The sequence below is a fragment of the Crocodylus siamensis genome, chromosome 2 (assembly GCF_052110815.1).
Source record: "Crocodylus siamensis isolate JL-2025a chromosome 2, ASM5211081v1, whole genome shotgun sequence".
NCBI classification, from domain to species: Eukaryota; Metazoa; Chordata; order Crocodylia; family Crocodylidae; genus Crocodylus; species Crocodylus siamensis.
Window position 1 is genome coordinate 145,233,387 of NC_143396.1, and position 15,262 is coordinate 145,248,648.

Here is a 15,262-nt window from a genome sequence, read left to right on the forward strand (position 1 = left end):
GGGGTCAAACAACCCCAGCAAGGTGTACATCTAACCTCCTCTTAAAGAACCCCAGGGTAGGAGGCAGCACCACTTCTCTTGCAAGTTGGTTCCAGATCCTAGCTGCCCTGACAGTGAAGTAGCGCCTCCTGATATCTAGCCTAAATCTACCCTCTGCCAGCTTGTGACCGTTATTCCTGGTCACTCCTGGTAGTGCTTGGGGGAACAGGGACTTCCCCAGTGCCTGCTGGTCCCCGCGACTAGTTTGTAACAGGCCACTAGATCCCCCCTCAGCCTTCTCTTCTGGAGGCTGAACAGGTTCAGGTCCCTTCGCCTCTCATCATAAGGCCTGCCCTGCTGCCTCCTGATCATGCGAGTGGCCCTCCTCTGGACCCTCTCCATGTTGTCCACATCCCTCTTGAAGTGCGGCGCCCAGAACTGGACGCAGTACTCCAACTGCGGTCTGGAGGATCATCTCCTTGGACCTGCTTGAAATGCATCTGTGGATGCATGCCAAGGTGCAGTTGGCCTTCCTGACTGCATCCCCACACTGCCAGCCCATGTTCATCTTGGAGTCAATGATGACTCCAAGATCCTTTTTCGCCTCTGTACTGACAAGAGGGGAGTTCCCCAACCTGTAGGTATGGTGCTGGTTGTTCGTCCCCAGGTGCATCACTTTGCGCTTGTTGGTGTTGAATCCCATCCTATTCTTATCTGCCCACCCTTGTAACCTGTCTAGGTCCAATTGCAGCCTATTCCTCCCTTCTAGAGTGCCCACATCCCTCCACATCTTAGTGTCATCAGCAAATTTGAACAGGGTGCTTTTTACCCACTCGTACAAGTCACTGATGAAGATGTTGAACAGTGTGGGCCCAAGGACCGAGCCCTGGGGGGACCCCACTTCTCACATCCCTCCAGGTCGAAAATGACCCATCCACCACCACCCTCTGGGTGCAGCCCTCCAGCCACTTGGCGACCCAATTGACTGTGTGGGTGTCGACACCACAGTCCCTCAGTTTCTTAATGAGAACAGGGTGAGAGACAGTTTCAAAGGCCTTCCGAATGTCCAGGAAGACTATATCCACTGCTACCCCTGCATCTAATGATTTGGTGATCTGATCTTAGAAGGCCACCAGATTGGTTTGACAGGACCTACCACTAATGAACCCGTGTTGGTTGCCCCTAAGCATGACCTCCCCTGCTGGCCCCTCGTGGATATGTGCCAGAATAATTTTTTCAAAAAGCTTACGCAGGATTGAGGTAAGACTAACTGGCCTGTAGTTTCCCAGGTCCTCCTTCCTCCCCTCTTCCAGTCCTCTAGCACCACACCAGAGCACCATAATTTGCTTCAATTATGACTATATAAACAAAAAATTTAGTTTTATTTCCTTTATTGTCATCATTTAATCAATCATTTAAACAAAGTGAATTGTTCAGAGTGCAGTGGCCTGTAATTCAAGAAAATGTTTCAGAATGTCTCTCAATATTGCTCTAATGACAAGACAAATATCAGTGTAATGAAGCATGGCAGTGTTTTTAGTAGAAACTTCTGTTTTTGTACAATAAATGCTATACAGTAATTCCCAGTAGAGGGCATATTACCTGAAGAAAGGTGGTTTATGCCCAAAAGCTTGTCCAGCATCTCTTCCAATTATACAATTGGTCCAATAAAAACCTTTGCTTCTTGTTTTTAATAAGTGCGTTTTTAAGTTTTATGTGAGCCTTGGGTTATCTTTTGTGTGGGCATGTGTCTGCTGCGTTTGCTATCTCCTCTCAGGGTCTCTCCTGCCATGACTTTGAACATGGGGGGAAAAAAACATGTGCCCAACACACAGAGGCTAGGCCATCCAGAGCAGTGCTCTGGCTGCTGACCAAGCTTCCATGCTGCCAAACCTGTGCCCGTAGGCTCCAGGCCACTACTCCAGCTCTTTCTTGCACATGCAAGGGAGTGTGCTGCGGCAATTTATGTTACTGCAAGTGCATATCCCTGCACGGTGCCGTAATGTGAGGGAGAGGTGGGTGGGGGGCAAGCAGGATGACTGCCTTGGGCGCCAAAGTGAAGGAGTACCAACAGGTGCTGCCTTGCTGGCGCGGGGCACAGGACAGAGCCACAAGCAGCTAATTTTGGGGGAGGGTGGGAGCTTCTGCAGCTGTGTGTCCTCCCCAGATCTGTGTGTGGGGTGAGGGCAGGCTCTGCCCTGGGCACCAAACTTCATTGCTACAGCATTGCCCCTTCATGTCTAGTGGTGGCTATAGGGATTACTTGAGATCATTACCTTACTGTACATTGCACATAATTAAGTTATTTCTTGTATCAGCTTGAATACTTCCCTTCTCTCCTTGTTATTTATATTGCTCAGATTCCAGTGCCTTTGTTCTCCTTGCAGTTTTGCCTTATGTTTTAAGGCAGTAGACTGAGCCAGGGAATTTGGATAGTCCCCCAGAGGACCCACCTCCCTAAGGTGGGAAAAGGAGTGGTACAGGTAGCCCCCTCAACCGGCTGGACAACCCTTCACCCCCAGTTCATTCTGTGATGCACCCAAGCCTGGTACGTTATAAGGAATTGAATCAAATTAATAAATGGCTTCAGGGAAAATGTTCTTTGAAAGCCGTGAAAGTCTGGGAGCCCCCAAAACCAAGGAACCTAGAACCAGGGATCTAAGCAGCCCTGTGGCCCTCTACCCACACACCTGGGCATCCCAGTCAGGGTATCACCATGCAGTTTTTGGTAAAGTGCAGGAATGTTCTTTGTGGAACACAGTGCTAGTGAGAAGGGGGGATCAGAAAATTGCAATTGAGGGCAATTGCTTTCTTCTTTCTGTTCCTTGGCATCCAGCCAATTCCATGCTCAGGGAATAATGGGTAAACTGGAGTCCTTGCCACTGGGTATTCACTACCACCGCCCTAGTGGTGGTTTTACAGTACTGCAGTGCTTAAAAGGTGCCTGTTCCACCCTTGGCAGTGCATGTGCAGACACCTCTGAACCAGGACAATTGTGAACCAGTTCCCAATCAGTGACATTTTTGTAATGGTTCAAATGTTATGTCTGTCCACACCTCTTTGTATTTCTTCAAAATCAGTTTCTTTATGTATGCTGCTCATATGTATTAGGCTGTATAAACCACATAAATTAAGGTAGGGAACAATTCTGACCTGGCAGGGAGATAAGTTGGATATTCTAATAGGACTTTTTGTCTTTTCATTTATATGCCTTTCTTTCTGTTTATTAATAAGTCCGTGCAGTGCTGATTATTGAGTGTTAAATGTGCAGATCAATAGCACTGCAGAAATGGTGATAGAAAGTCCAAGGACTACGAGGAAGTGAAAGTGTTCGACCTTCTTCAAAAGAAAACAAAAGACAAAGCCTCTACATTTTATTTTTTTAAGAACTCTAAAGACAGAATTTGTGGCTCTTAGTCCTTTTAAGCTTACAAAAAATGCTTTATAATTACTTTGAACATTTCTCACCGTGTAGGCATCAGTTTTGGATAATTTTTAAGATCAATCATTTAAACAAAGTGAATTGGAATGAGAGATGTTAAAGTCAATGTTCAGTTTTTATTGTAAATTTAAAAGTTGCTGAACATAAAAATTTGGAAAAGAATTTTACAATGTGAAGAAGACAAATTTTAGATGCATGTGTTCATGAACTGAAGGAATTTGATGCTTTTATCTCCAGAATTTCCAGTACACGATGTTAAAGATGAGTGAGAGACGATTATAAAAAGAGTTGCAGATTAGTTGAAAGGAACCAAGTTGTATGAAAGACATCTGTTAACCTTCCCACGTCATCTGCAGAGTAGGAAAACTGAATTAGAATCTCAGGTAAGACTGAACAACTGCTACAACTGTCTTTTATCATTAAATACGTGGTACAAAACTCATAATGTGAAGTCCTACCCCTTGCCATGTGGTAAACTATTGTAAATTAAGTTGAAGTTTGAGCAAGTGCATAACTTGTCTCTGGCAGACAGCTACATAGCTCACAAAGATACTACACACAACATAAGAAGGTACTTCATATGAGAGCACACTGCAATACTAGTATCCGTACAGACAATCTGAATAAAGCTATATTGTTGTCAAGAATGACCGGGGGGGGAGAAGGGGGGGACCAGAGGGGGCTGAGATGGAGTGCCGCCACCTAATGTCCCATGCTGCTGCTGTTCTGCCTCTTGCAGGGAGCAGGGTGGGGGAGCTGAAGCCAGTGCTGCTGGCCTCTGCTCCCCGGCTCCCTGTCTGGTCCTCAGCACTGCTTGCAGGGAGCAGCGTGGGGTAGCCAAGGCCAGCGCTTCTGGCCTTGGCTCCTCCACCTCTGTCCAGTCCTCAGCACGGCTTCAGAACCATGGTGGTGCTCCCCCACGCTTGGAGCACTCTGACTGATTCCATCAGCCAATCCAAGCACGAATAAAGCATTATGGACGGTCAGACAGAGAGACTTAGGCTTTTATGATATTAGAATAATGGAAACAGCATGGCTTTTTATAAGATAAATATTTCAGAATATGCATTAAATTCTAAAACCAACATAATAAGCTGGCTCTGAAGGTATAGTACTTACCAAGGGGAAAACTACACCAGTTCTGTAGCCAGCATATTATTTCTATCAAAGAAAGTGACAAATATTTCTTTAATCAAAAAATGGAACTTTTTACTAATCTTAAAATTACTGATAGTCTCTTCATACTGTTAATTAGACTTTAGTGAATACATTTGCCATTGTTTCACAGGAAGTTTTCTGATTAGGCTAGGGCCTCCTTTTTGTTTATACAGTAACTTTATCAAGAGGCAGGCTCTCTCTAAAAGGCATACAGTGTCTAGTAGACTGTGAAGTCCTGCTGTGTAATTGGGCTTCTAGGTAATAAATACTGTTACACAGATATTAAACACCAACTGTGTAACTTGGTATACCAATTAGGCCAAACTTAGTGTTTTGAGGTTGTGATTGTGGTTGTTGGGGTTATTTTTGTAAAGCTATCCACATTACCTGCAGTGTGGTAAATTCATAATTCTAAATGAAGTCTAGCATTTATTCCACAGAATATAATCTTGGAAAAGTTTTGGTATATGCCTGTCTGCCCTTCCCATACCCCTTTTTCTGAGATTTAACTTCCACTGAAAGTGGAGAATTTCTGTGATTTACTTTTCTTAACTATATTTAAAAGTGAAAAAAATGATCCTTTCTATAAAACCAAAAATGAAGGAAATGATCCTGTCTATAAAACCAAAGTAAGTCCTGTATCTGTTGTATAAGAATAGCTATACAACCACAGCTATACATACAAAACATGGACTTACCCCAATTGGGAAACCCTGTAGTGGGAGGGGTGGGGGGAAAGAGAGAGAGACATTTACAATAAGTTGGTTGATTTGTCAGACCCAAAAGTTGTTCCAAAATTCTAGGTTTGAAATAAATTAAACGTTAACTAATTCCAAGGAGAATATAAAAGTTTCTTTGAAACCCATGTATTTCAGCCTTGTTTGCATGGGAATCTGAAATTCAAATCGATTAGAAAGGATTACTTGTACAGTCCATGACAAACTGAAAAAGTAAATACTCATCACTAACAATAAAAAACATGCATTAACTTTAAAAGTATTTTATTAAAGATTTAGTTTCTACCTATAGAGAAGTTCAATACACTTTTAACCTCAAGTATACTTCATTTAATATGGAAAATAAATTTCATAGATTTCACAGACATTAAGGCTGGAAGGGACCTCGGGAGATCATCGAGTCCAGCCCCCTGCCCAAAGGGCAGGAAGTCAGCTGGGGTCATAGGATCCCAGCAAGATAAGCATCCAATTTACTCTTGAAGGTGTTCAATGGAGGTGCTTGAACCACCTCCGCTGGCAGACTGTTCCAGACCTTGGGGGCTTGGACAGTAAAGAAATTCTTCCTTATGTCCAGCCTGAAATGGTCTTGCAGGAGTTTGTGACCGTTCGACCTCGTCATGCCTTGGGGTGCTCTGGTAAACAAACGTTCCCCCAGATCCTGGTGGTCACCCCTGATAAACTTATAGGTGACCATCAGATCACCCCTGAGCCTGCGCTTTTCCAGGCTAAAGAGTCCCATGGCTCTCAGCCTGTCATCGTTAGATCTGTTTTCCTGACCTCTGATCATGCACGTGGCTCTCCTCTGGACTCTCTCAAGCTTCTCCACATCCTTTTTGAATTGTGGAGCCCAAAACTGGACGCAGTACTCCAGCTGCGGCCTCACCAAGGCCGAGTACAAGGGGAGAATGACGTCCCGGGATTTGCTCGAGAAGCATCTATGGATGCAAGCCAGCATTTTGGTCGCTTTACTAGCCGCAGCATCGCATTGCAGGCTCATGTTCATCTTGTGGTCAATGATGACCCCCAAGTCTCTTTCTTCTGTAGTGCTATCCAACGTAGCACTGCCGAGCCTATAAAGATGCTTCAGGTTTTTCCTCCCAAGGTGGAGAACCTTGCATTTTTCGGTGTTAAACACCATCAGGTTCTTGTCCGCCCATTTGCTGAGCTTGTCCAGGATCACCCGCCTATCTTCTGGCGTGGATGCTTTGCCCCAAAGTTTGGTGTCATGGGTGAACTTGGCCAGTCCACTCCTGACTCCAATGTCCACATCGTTAATGAAGATGTTGAACAGGATGGGTCCCAGGACAGAGCCTTGAGGGACCCCACTGGTCACAGGGCACCACGATGAGTGACTGCCATCAATCACAACCCTCTGGGTCCGACCACGGAGCCAGTTTCCCAGCCAGCAGATCGTGGTGGAGCCAAGGCCACAACCGGCCAGTTTGGCCAAGAGGTGATCGTGGGATACCAGATCAAAGGCTTTTTTGAAGTCAAGATATATGACATCAATCTCTTCTCCCTTGTCTAGGTGATAGGTCACCTGGTCATAGAAGGAAATGAGATTGGTCAAACAAGACCTACTCGCAACAAACCCGTGCTGGCTGTCCCTTAGGATGTTAGCCTGGGCCAGTCCCTCAAGGATGGCCTCCTTAATAAACTTTTCTAAGATCTTCCCCAGAATAGAAGTCAGGCTAATGGGCCTGTAGTTAGCCGGATCCACTCTCCTCCCTTTCTTGAAGATCGGCACCACATTGACCTTCTTCCAGTCTTCGGGCACTACACCAGAGCGCCAGGAGTTTTCAAAGATCCGTGCCAGGGGCTGGGCTATGACGCTCGCCAGCTTCTTGAGTACCCTGGGGTGCAGATTGTCAGGGCCAGCTGACTTGAAGGTATCCAGCTTCTCAAGGTGTTCCTTCACGAGGTCAGCATTTATGGAGGGTAGGGGATCCCCATCACCTGGATCTTCCTGTCCCATAGCAGGCATGGGCATCCCATGGGAGTGATGAAAGACTGACGCAAAGTACCTGTTTAATAGGTTGGCTTTTTCCTGGGCGTCAGTTGTCAGTTGCCCCATCTGGTTTAGCAGGGGTCCAACATTGCCCTTGCTTTTCCTCCGGCTCCCCACATATCTGAAAAAGGACTTTTTGTTGTCCTTAATGCTTGAAGCTAGTTGGAGTTCAGTTGCAGCCTTGGCTTTCCTGGTTTGCTCCCTGCAGGACTGGACCAGTGCAGAATAATCCTCCTTGGATTTAACTTGTTTAATGTACCACATTCTTCTTGTTGAGTGATATGCTCAAGTTTTACCCTTTTTTCTTTCTTTCCATGTTTAGCTATACAGTCATGATTGAGGGACTGCATTCTATAGGGTTTTCCAAAATGTATCCAGTGACTCTATCTGACTTTTCAGTACCTGATGTAATAGTCCAATGTTTAATATTTTAAATTAATTGTTTTCAGAACTGCAGTTAAGCCTACAATCTAAAGTGATGTGTTCCTGAGTAAGAAGGACTTAGTCAACTTCTGCCACAATCTTCTATATTTAAAATACAGGACTGCATGCCAGGAACTCCTGGTTTATAATCTGGCTTCTGACGCTGAGTTGCTGCACAGCCTTGGGCAAATCAAAGTATTGCTCCATTTCTCTTTACCAAACCTAGGAATACAAATAGTAGTCTGCCTTGTAGGTGTTGAGGGCTCATTATCTACTGTTTCTATAGTGGTACAGATCTAAAATTCTGCATGACCCTGATCCTGCAAACACTCTGTGGGCACATTTACACATGCGCTTTACTATGGAGCTGACTAATTATCTCTTCAGTAAAGCATCACCATCTACATGTGTGTCAGTATTAGGGTTCAGTAAATTCATTAACTCAGCCATAGGATAGTACTGTCTGGGACAGTACAGTGGAGTAGTTACATGCGCTGAAATGCATATGTAGACAGTGGCTGGGACTGGCTGATTCAGAAGGGTGCTACAGTGAGGAGGCTGCCTGCCAGCTAACCCTTCACTGTAGCACTCTCATGCCCCAGCCAACCCCTCCACAGCACAATGAGCTGGGGTGGAGAACAGTTCTGGGCTGGCAGGCTGACTCCCTGCACCCCCTGCCAGCCAGGGCTGCTCCGCCTTGGCTCAATGTGCTGTGCTCCTGGGTGCACATATAAGCATTGCACCAGGGAGCAATAAGTGCTGGTGCAAATTGTGCCAGGGTTTATTGCTATATGTAGATGTACCCTGTTAGATTTCCATTTTTTCATTTGGCATCATGTTGTGTGCATGGTCATTTTCCTGATTTTTATCCCACTTGAACCTCTTCTTTTTCTAGGGAAAATAGATGTATTTTTAACATGTTAATTAGCGTGTGCTAAAATTGTAGTACAAACAAGACAGCTATCATTTTAAGGTGATAGGTGGCCATAGTTCATCCCAGGCTTCCCACTTCATACTGATAGCATGTTTAAAACTATAACTCTTTTGTACATGGTACAATTTTGACATGAATTATTTAACAGAAGTTTGCAATCAACTTTTTTTTGTAGTGCAGACATAGCCATTAAATGATTCAGTTTCATAGTCATTTAAGCATGTCCATAACTTTATTCAATTAAGTGTTTTCAAATTAAACTTTAAAATAACTGTTTGGTATTTTCTTTTTATATGTTTTAAAAATATTTAAAGCATCTAATAAAGCAGTTCTAATACAGAGCATTTAATACAGAGTAGTCTTAATTAGAAAATAAAGAACAGTAAGCACTTAGAGCTTTCTACCTGCTTTTGATTTTTCTGTTTTCTCCTGACATGCTAACTAACTCTGGCAAAGATCAGTGAGCAAGAGGAGCATATACAGGGGCTATATATAAAGGGGTACGGAGGGATGCTACATCAATGGGGCCTCTTCTTGCACAAATAACCTTGGTTATAGTATAATGTACAGAATCAACTGTAATTTATTTGAATGGCCTTACCGGAAAGGAAGGACCAGGAGGAAAGGGAAATGGAAATGGAAATGGTACAACCTGAAAAAAGGAGAGGGGGAAATAGTTAATAGTAATCCAATAACTCAAATTGCCCTTGTAGATTGCAAAACTGTTTTTTAAAAAATCACAAAGCCTTTTGAATTAATTGAATATCTTTTTGTTTTTGTATTGTCAGAGGGGGTAAATATAGAAAGGTCAAACCTAGATTCTTCAAAACCTTTGTTTTGTGTTCAATACATGCTTGAACCCACACCAGTGATAGCACAATTGCAAAGCTTCTATGATTCACTGCTGCAGAATTAGACCACAAATAACCAGTATACTAATGGTCATGGCTACCAAATGTGTAAGAACACTGAAAATGTGAGACAAAGACCCATACAAGTCTTCACCAACCAAAGCAAAAGCAAATGGATTTGAGGCAAAGTCCAAAATTATGTTACTGCAAGTGCATGCCCCTGCACGGTGCCGTAATATGAGACCCCTGCTAAGCTGCCACCTAAAGTCAGAGGTACTTACACTCACTAAACACCTCCATGTTTAACTTAAAAGTTCCCTAGATGCCTACACCTTTTCTTTTGCCCATGTGAGAACTATGGCATTCTAAGCAGCTCAACACCTGTCTCATGTCCAGGCCCTGCTAAGATCTGGGAGCTACCTGCCTCCGATCAGTAGGGATTTTCAGAGCATGCCTAAGAAATCCCAACAGGATTGGCTCGCTGTCAAATTGCAGTTGAAGCTACCTTCTCTTAAAAATGAGATGGGGGACTGAGGGGCTCTTAGTGCCTCCTTTCCATATAGAGTGACCTAGTGATTAGGCATCTGTGAGAGATGTGGGTTTGAATCCCTGTAGGGTGAGGAAGTCCTAATCCCAGGTCTTCCCACTTCCTAGATGGCTGCTGTAACTTCATGTATAAGGTGAGTACCGCCACTACCACATCTACTTGTCTAGCAGCTGCGTGTTAAAAAAGAGACTGGTGAGCCTGCCTGCTGCCCTGCCTCAGATGCCTAAATTCTGGAATGCAGGCCCATTTCCTATTGGCTAGGAGTTTTGGATTCTGTTCTGAGGATTCTGACTCTTCCACTGCACTGTATGTATATGTAAGGAACCTAAACTACCTAGCACAGTTTTCTGGATTCCATGCTGATTGTATCGAACATGAAAGCATTTCAGTTCTTTAATGGATGTATCTGGTACTTGAGAAATGCTACGTTTGAAATCTAAGGTCTTGCTAGCTTTTTTTCTGAAATATTTTTATTGCTTTTATGAAGAAATGAGTTTTCAGTCCCTCTTTCCTTCATTTTCACTTTCTTTTTTCCCCCTGTTTTTAAAACTAAATTAAATTAAGGCCCTGATGCTGCTTCTCATAACAACAGGATATTTGCCAGTGTTTCAGAGCAGAATTCTTATTTTCATATTAAAAGCAGACCCTGGATTTAAATTCCATTGTCAATATTTTGATGTAATATACTTGGTCACTGAAACTGGCATTACTGTGTCACCTCTTCTCCTCTGGCACTAAGACAACTACATCTTTATTTCTGAAACTACCAACTGCATACTATGGCACATTTTAGCAATGGAGGTGTAGAAAGGCAGATGAAGCACAAGCAACCCTTTGAAAGCTTGAGAGAGAAAGAAAGAGAGAAGGGTATGATTGTTGTAATACATAAAGCAGATTGAATTTACCAGTCCTGTCAGATTAAAAGGAAAAGGGAAGCCCTAGGAAAGAGACAAATTTTTAAAAAGTCAGTCGATTCTAATACAGTATCTGTTCTCCCCCTTTATACATGCAACCACTGGATCCAACTCTTCAGTTGGTGCCATACATGCAGACTCTTTTACTTATGCTCTGGGTGGTCATAAATACCATTGCATGATTGGAGCATACCATAACAAATATACAATATACCTAAACTGCATTGATTCTGAAGAGACAATATATACACAGGGCATAGTGAAGCATTAAAGAAAGAAAGATATTACAAAAAGTAGCCCTTTTGTATAAAATTACAAGCATGGTTATAGTGCATAACTTTATATTTAATAAAAAAAATTCTAAGTTCATTTAAATTGCAACGTTAAATTAATATTTCCCTGCAAACTTAATTCAGCTTTCTTGCATGTAACTTTTATGAATGACCATATATGTTCTGTGTTATGTGGGGAGTCGGACCAATGCAGCAATCTGGCCCCTTTGGGTGCTTCCATATGTAGGGGTGTGCATTTACTGTAGCACATATAGTGGCACAAATTTGTGCTGCTTTGCATGCCCCTGCACATGGGGTTTGCTGCAGGGCAAAATACTTTGCTTTGGGGAAACTGCTGTTTCCCTACTCCTCCTAGTTCCCAGTGCACTGGAGTAGCCAAAGCACACCTAAAGCAGTGGAGACACTCTGGTTGGCAGCTAGAGCATCTCCCTGGAGGACCCAGCCTCCAGTTGCTCTTGTGCATGCTCCTCGAACATGTGCTGTGATGCCTTTTTTTAATATCGGGAGTTCCCAGTATCAAATTTTGGCACCATGCTGCTAATTTGCAGTACAGTGAATGGTTGCACATGCACCATGTGCAGTTTGCGGTGCCTCACAGTTTTGAGATGCTGCAAACTGCATGTGCGTGCTCATCTGTACATGCCCCTTGAGACTTAATACATACTTATTTTTTACAATGGGGGAGGTGATCTTGTTACATCTTTGATACAAGGAAAAAAGGAAAGCAGCAAAGTTAAATAAAAGGAAATCCCATTTTTTCCCTTCACCATGTACAATTAGGCTGCATCTTTATCAAAGCTACATATCATTGAGGCAAAAAAGTTACAGAATTCACCTGTGACCTATGCATTGCCTGTGTAAATGTACAATAGGCACATTCACAATCTTCTTAGAGTGAAAGACACTATACATGGAAGGAATATGTTATAGAGAAAACTTACCGGAGATGGTGGAATATAGAAATAGTTAGAAGACTGTGGGAGGGAAAAAAGATATTTCCTAAGGGGTTTCCACAAATATATGATGCATGCTTAATTTTTTTTCATTATGTACAGTTGCAGAGCTAAAAGTAAAACACATTATAGGTGATTATCTTTCATATTACTGAAATCCATATAAATATTAATCTTTCAGTGTTTTTCTGTCAGTGTAAACCTGTTCATTTAGTGAGAGGCTTAAAAGCAAACCAAACTGAAAATAAGGAAATATACTGTAGTTATTGATTGCAAGTGAGAAGTCAGGAAACTCAAAGTCATCCTTCCCACAATAATGTTAACTCAGTTACGTTACTATTACATTAATGATTCAACTAGATATGATAACATGGAATTCTATGTCTACATCTCTATACCTTTACCCCATAACTGTAGCATCTGAGTATTTTGTATTCTTTAATTTATTTACATTCCTTATCATAGGGGAAGTGGTGGTCTGGAAACAAAAGTCTCTAGTCTAAGCATCTTGGCAAATATCTTGGTTTTGGCATAGGACCAGGTCCTAGGGTGAGAGGGGAAAGGAGGATTTAAGTTTCGTATGGGAGCCACTGATCTTGTGCTGACTTGTTTGAATCAGCAGTGCCATCTAGTGGGATGAGTGCTACAGTTACTGCAAACTTTTCAAAAGAAATTCCTATACTGTTTGCATCTCAGTGTAACAGTAATGCTTGGCACATTCACATGTATTGTTTACTGTGCAGTTGACTGATTAACTGCTCGGTAAACGTCTTGGCATCTACTTGTGAACCCCTCTTAGGGTGCATGAAACTAATAAACTCCATGGCATGGTAGTACTTGTAAAATACAAGTACTACCCTGCTGCACAGTTTTTTCATGCACAGCAGTGTATGTGTAAATCTTGCCTCAACTAGCTGCAGCTGTGCCTGTCTGCATGTACTGCCAATGGGGCATATTGTTGCTCAGTGCAGAGGCTGCTAGCCCTGCTCTGAGGCACTGTATGCCCTAGCCCCTAGCTCCTGGGCCCCAGCAGCTGCTTCCCTTGTCTCCATGTGCTGCCAAGCGGCTGTGTGGGGCTTAGGTTGCCTCAGTGTGGGCCTGCCTGCTGGCTTGACCCCATGCTCCAGCCATCTGGGATAACATTTACACGTGCATTGCTGCATAAAAAAACCCTCCAGAGCAATAAGCCCCGGAGTTTATTTGTGCATATTAGTCACATGTATAGATATGTCCACTAGGTAGATAGGTCTATCTATCAAATCAGAATCTGCCCCAGTATCTTAGTTGTCAAGAATTTTACAGGGCGCCTGGTCTTGTTTTTGCAAAATGCAAAGATTTCACAAAAGTAGAGCATAATAATGTGAAATTTATCATCAAGTTATCAAAAAGCGCTATGTCTGGAATAACAAAGGGACCTCTCAATTAATACCTTGTTGGTAACATGACAATCAGACAGGGCTCTCATATTATGCAGCATAGTGATTGGAAACCACTTGTTTTTTATTCTTGGAAGTTAGCTAGCAGCTGTTTTTCACATTCATCTGCATCAAAGGTTACATTACCGGAGGGAATGGTGGAGGCTGTGGAAATGGCATAGGTGGAATCAGAGGGGATGGTGGAAGAAACTGAGGTACCCGTGGATAAAATGGGAATTGATATGACAGCCGCTGTGGAAATAAAAAAGCACTGGTAACAAAATGTCTGAATCTATTTTAAAACTAAGACATTCAATTCTGAATGTTAACAATAAGCAGAAGGCTTACCTCTCTACTGGAACTGCCATCACTGTCATCCAGCTGTGGAAAACCAAAGGAAATATCATGATGTCTGACATTTGTATAGAGCACCTTTCATCCAGTTACTAAGCTTCATGAAGTCCATCCATGTAGATTTAATTAAAGTCGCACACATTGCAGAGTAGTTATATACTTTTTTTTCCTAAGTTTGCCATGGAGTCTTCTATAGCTGTAATGACAGGAGGGACTGACATCAATGCTTTCGAGGAATATGTTGGACCAACTTTTACTACTTGGTTGCCTGTGATTGCAAGGGGCTAGACTATCATGTGGGTGGCTTCTTCCTGTTATATGTTCCTAGATATTGTCTAACAAATGAGCGACACTTCTAAAAAGTAATTTATCAGTCTTCCATGGAATTCACCCTTGTATATATAGTAGGAAAACTTCCTTGTAACAGGTTCAATTTATATAAGGTTCAAACACTGCTGATGACTTACATGGGGATTAATTACAGGTGTATACTGCTCTATTTGCTTGTTATCTATAAAGAGAAGAGGGAACAGGAATAACAGAATATGCCAATTTTTACTTTGTATTATGCAGACAAATATATTTTAAGAAGGCCTGTCAATAATAAGTAGCAACTTGTTAGTTATAGTGTTTATTCAGTATTTTGGTCAGTACTTACAGGTACTGGGACAGCAATGGCAATACTCAGAACACAGGAGAAGAACAGCAGTTTCATTTTGGTGAAGAACCCTATGAAAACAAAGATGGGAAGCTAACAGTTTTTACTTTTTATTTTTGGAGGAAGGGGAGGGATATAATAATGGTATATAATGACAGTGCTGTGAGCAGGTCACCAGAGAGGGGAGCCAGGCAGTGGTTTAATTTATGCACTCCTGTAGCTTAATTCCACCCTCTGTGATTTCCTATATAACCTTGGGCAAGTCACTTAATCTCTGTCCCAGAGTTTACCCAGCTCTTGAGTGAAGCTAACGCATGCTTACCTGTGTGAAATGCTCTGTGATTTAAAAATGCAAGGAGCTATATGAAAGTTAAATATTATTATAATGCATTTAACTATAGAGGTAACTTTAGTCCAGACCACTAATTAAACTGTATTAGTAATTTAACAGTATATAAACCTGCATAGCATGTCAGATCCAACACTACACATTTAAAAGTATGCTGCATTCATATCAAAGAACTACATTCAAGCCCTGACTAACACAGATTTAGTGTTTCTACTGGGTTTTTGGAAAGTACAGGAAATAATGCTAA

The 15,262-nt window shown here is 42.4% G+C and overlaps 1 protein-coding gene and 1 long non-coding RNA gene across 3 annotated transcripts in view; one reads left to right on the forward strand and one right to left on the reverse strand.

Moving 5' to 3' along the window:
- The first annotated feature begins 3,665 nt into the window (after window positions 1–3,665).
- Window positions 3,666–15,262, forward strand: part of LOC149870876 (uncharacterized) — a 29,955-nt gene continuing 18,358 nt past the window's right edge. The window contains exon 1 of one of the 2 annotated variants that reach the window (XR_016440867.1): window positions 3,666–3,804. This is a non-coding gene — a long non-coding RNA (uncharacterized LOC149870876). The remainder of the gene's footprint in view (window positions 3,805–15,262) is intronic. The other variant, XR_016440866.1, reaches the window with a different exon arrangement.
- Window positions 3,702–14,791, reverse strand: SCPPPQ1 (secretory calcium-binding phosphoprotein proline-glutamine rich 1). Its single transcript, XM_090037042.1, has 8 exons — window positions 14,667–14,791; window positions 14,003–14,035; window positions 13,802–13,906; window positions 10,985–11,017; window positions 9,283–9,333; window positions 5,278–5,292; window positions 4,541–4,582; window positions 3,702–3,771 (listed from the first exon to the last, which is right to left on the reverse strand). Exons 1-7 carry the CDS (start codon window positions 14,721–14,723, stop codon window positions 4,577–4,579), a joined length of 300 nt encoding a protein of 99 aa, XP_089893168.1. The 5' UTR covers window positions 14,724–14,791; the 3' UTR covers window positions 3,702–3,771; window positions 4,541–4,576.

What these genes read in the sequence shown, in the direction of transcription:
- SCPPPQ1 (XM_090037042.1), bottom strand. Translation starts at nt 14,723, where the DNA reads ATGAAACTGCTGTTCTTCTCCTGTGTTCTGAGTATTGCCATTGCTGTC. An exon ending in CCATTGCTGTCCCAGTACCT is followed by an intron (nt 14,036 to 14,666) that starts GTAAGTACTGAC and finishes GGTTTTCCACAG; the next exon opens with CTGGATGACAGTGATGGCAG. An exon ending in CTTTTAATCTGACAGGACTG is followed by an intron (nt 9,334 to 10,984) that starts GTAAATTCAATC and finishes TCCTTTTTTCAG; the next exon opens with GTTGTACCATTTCCATTTCC.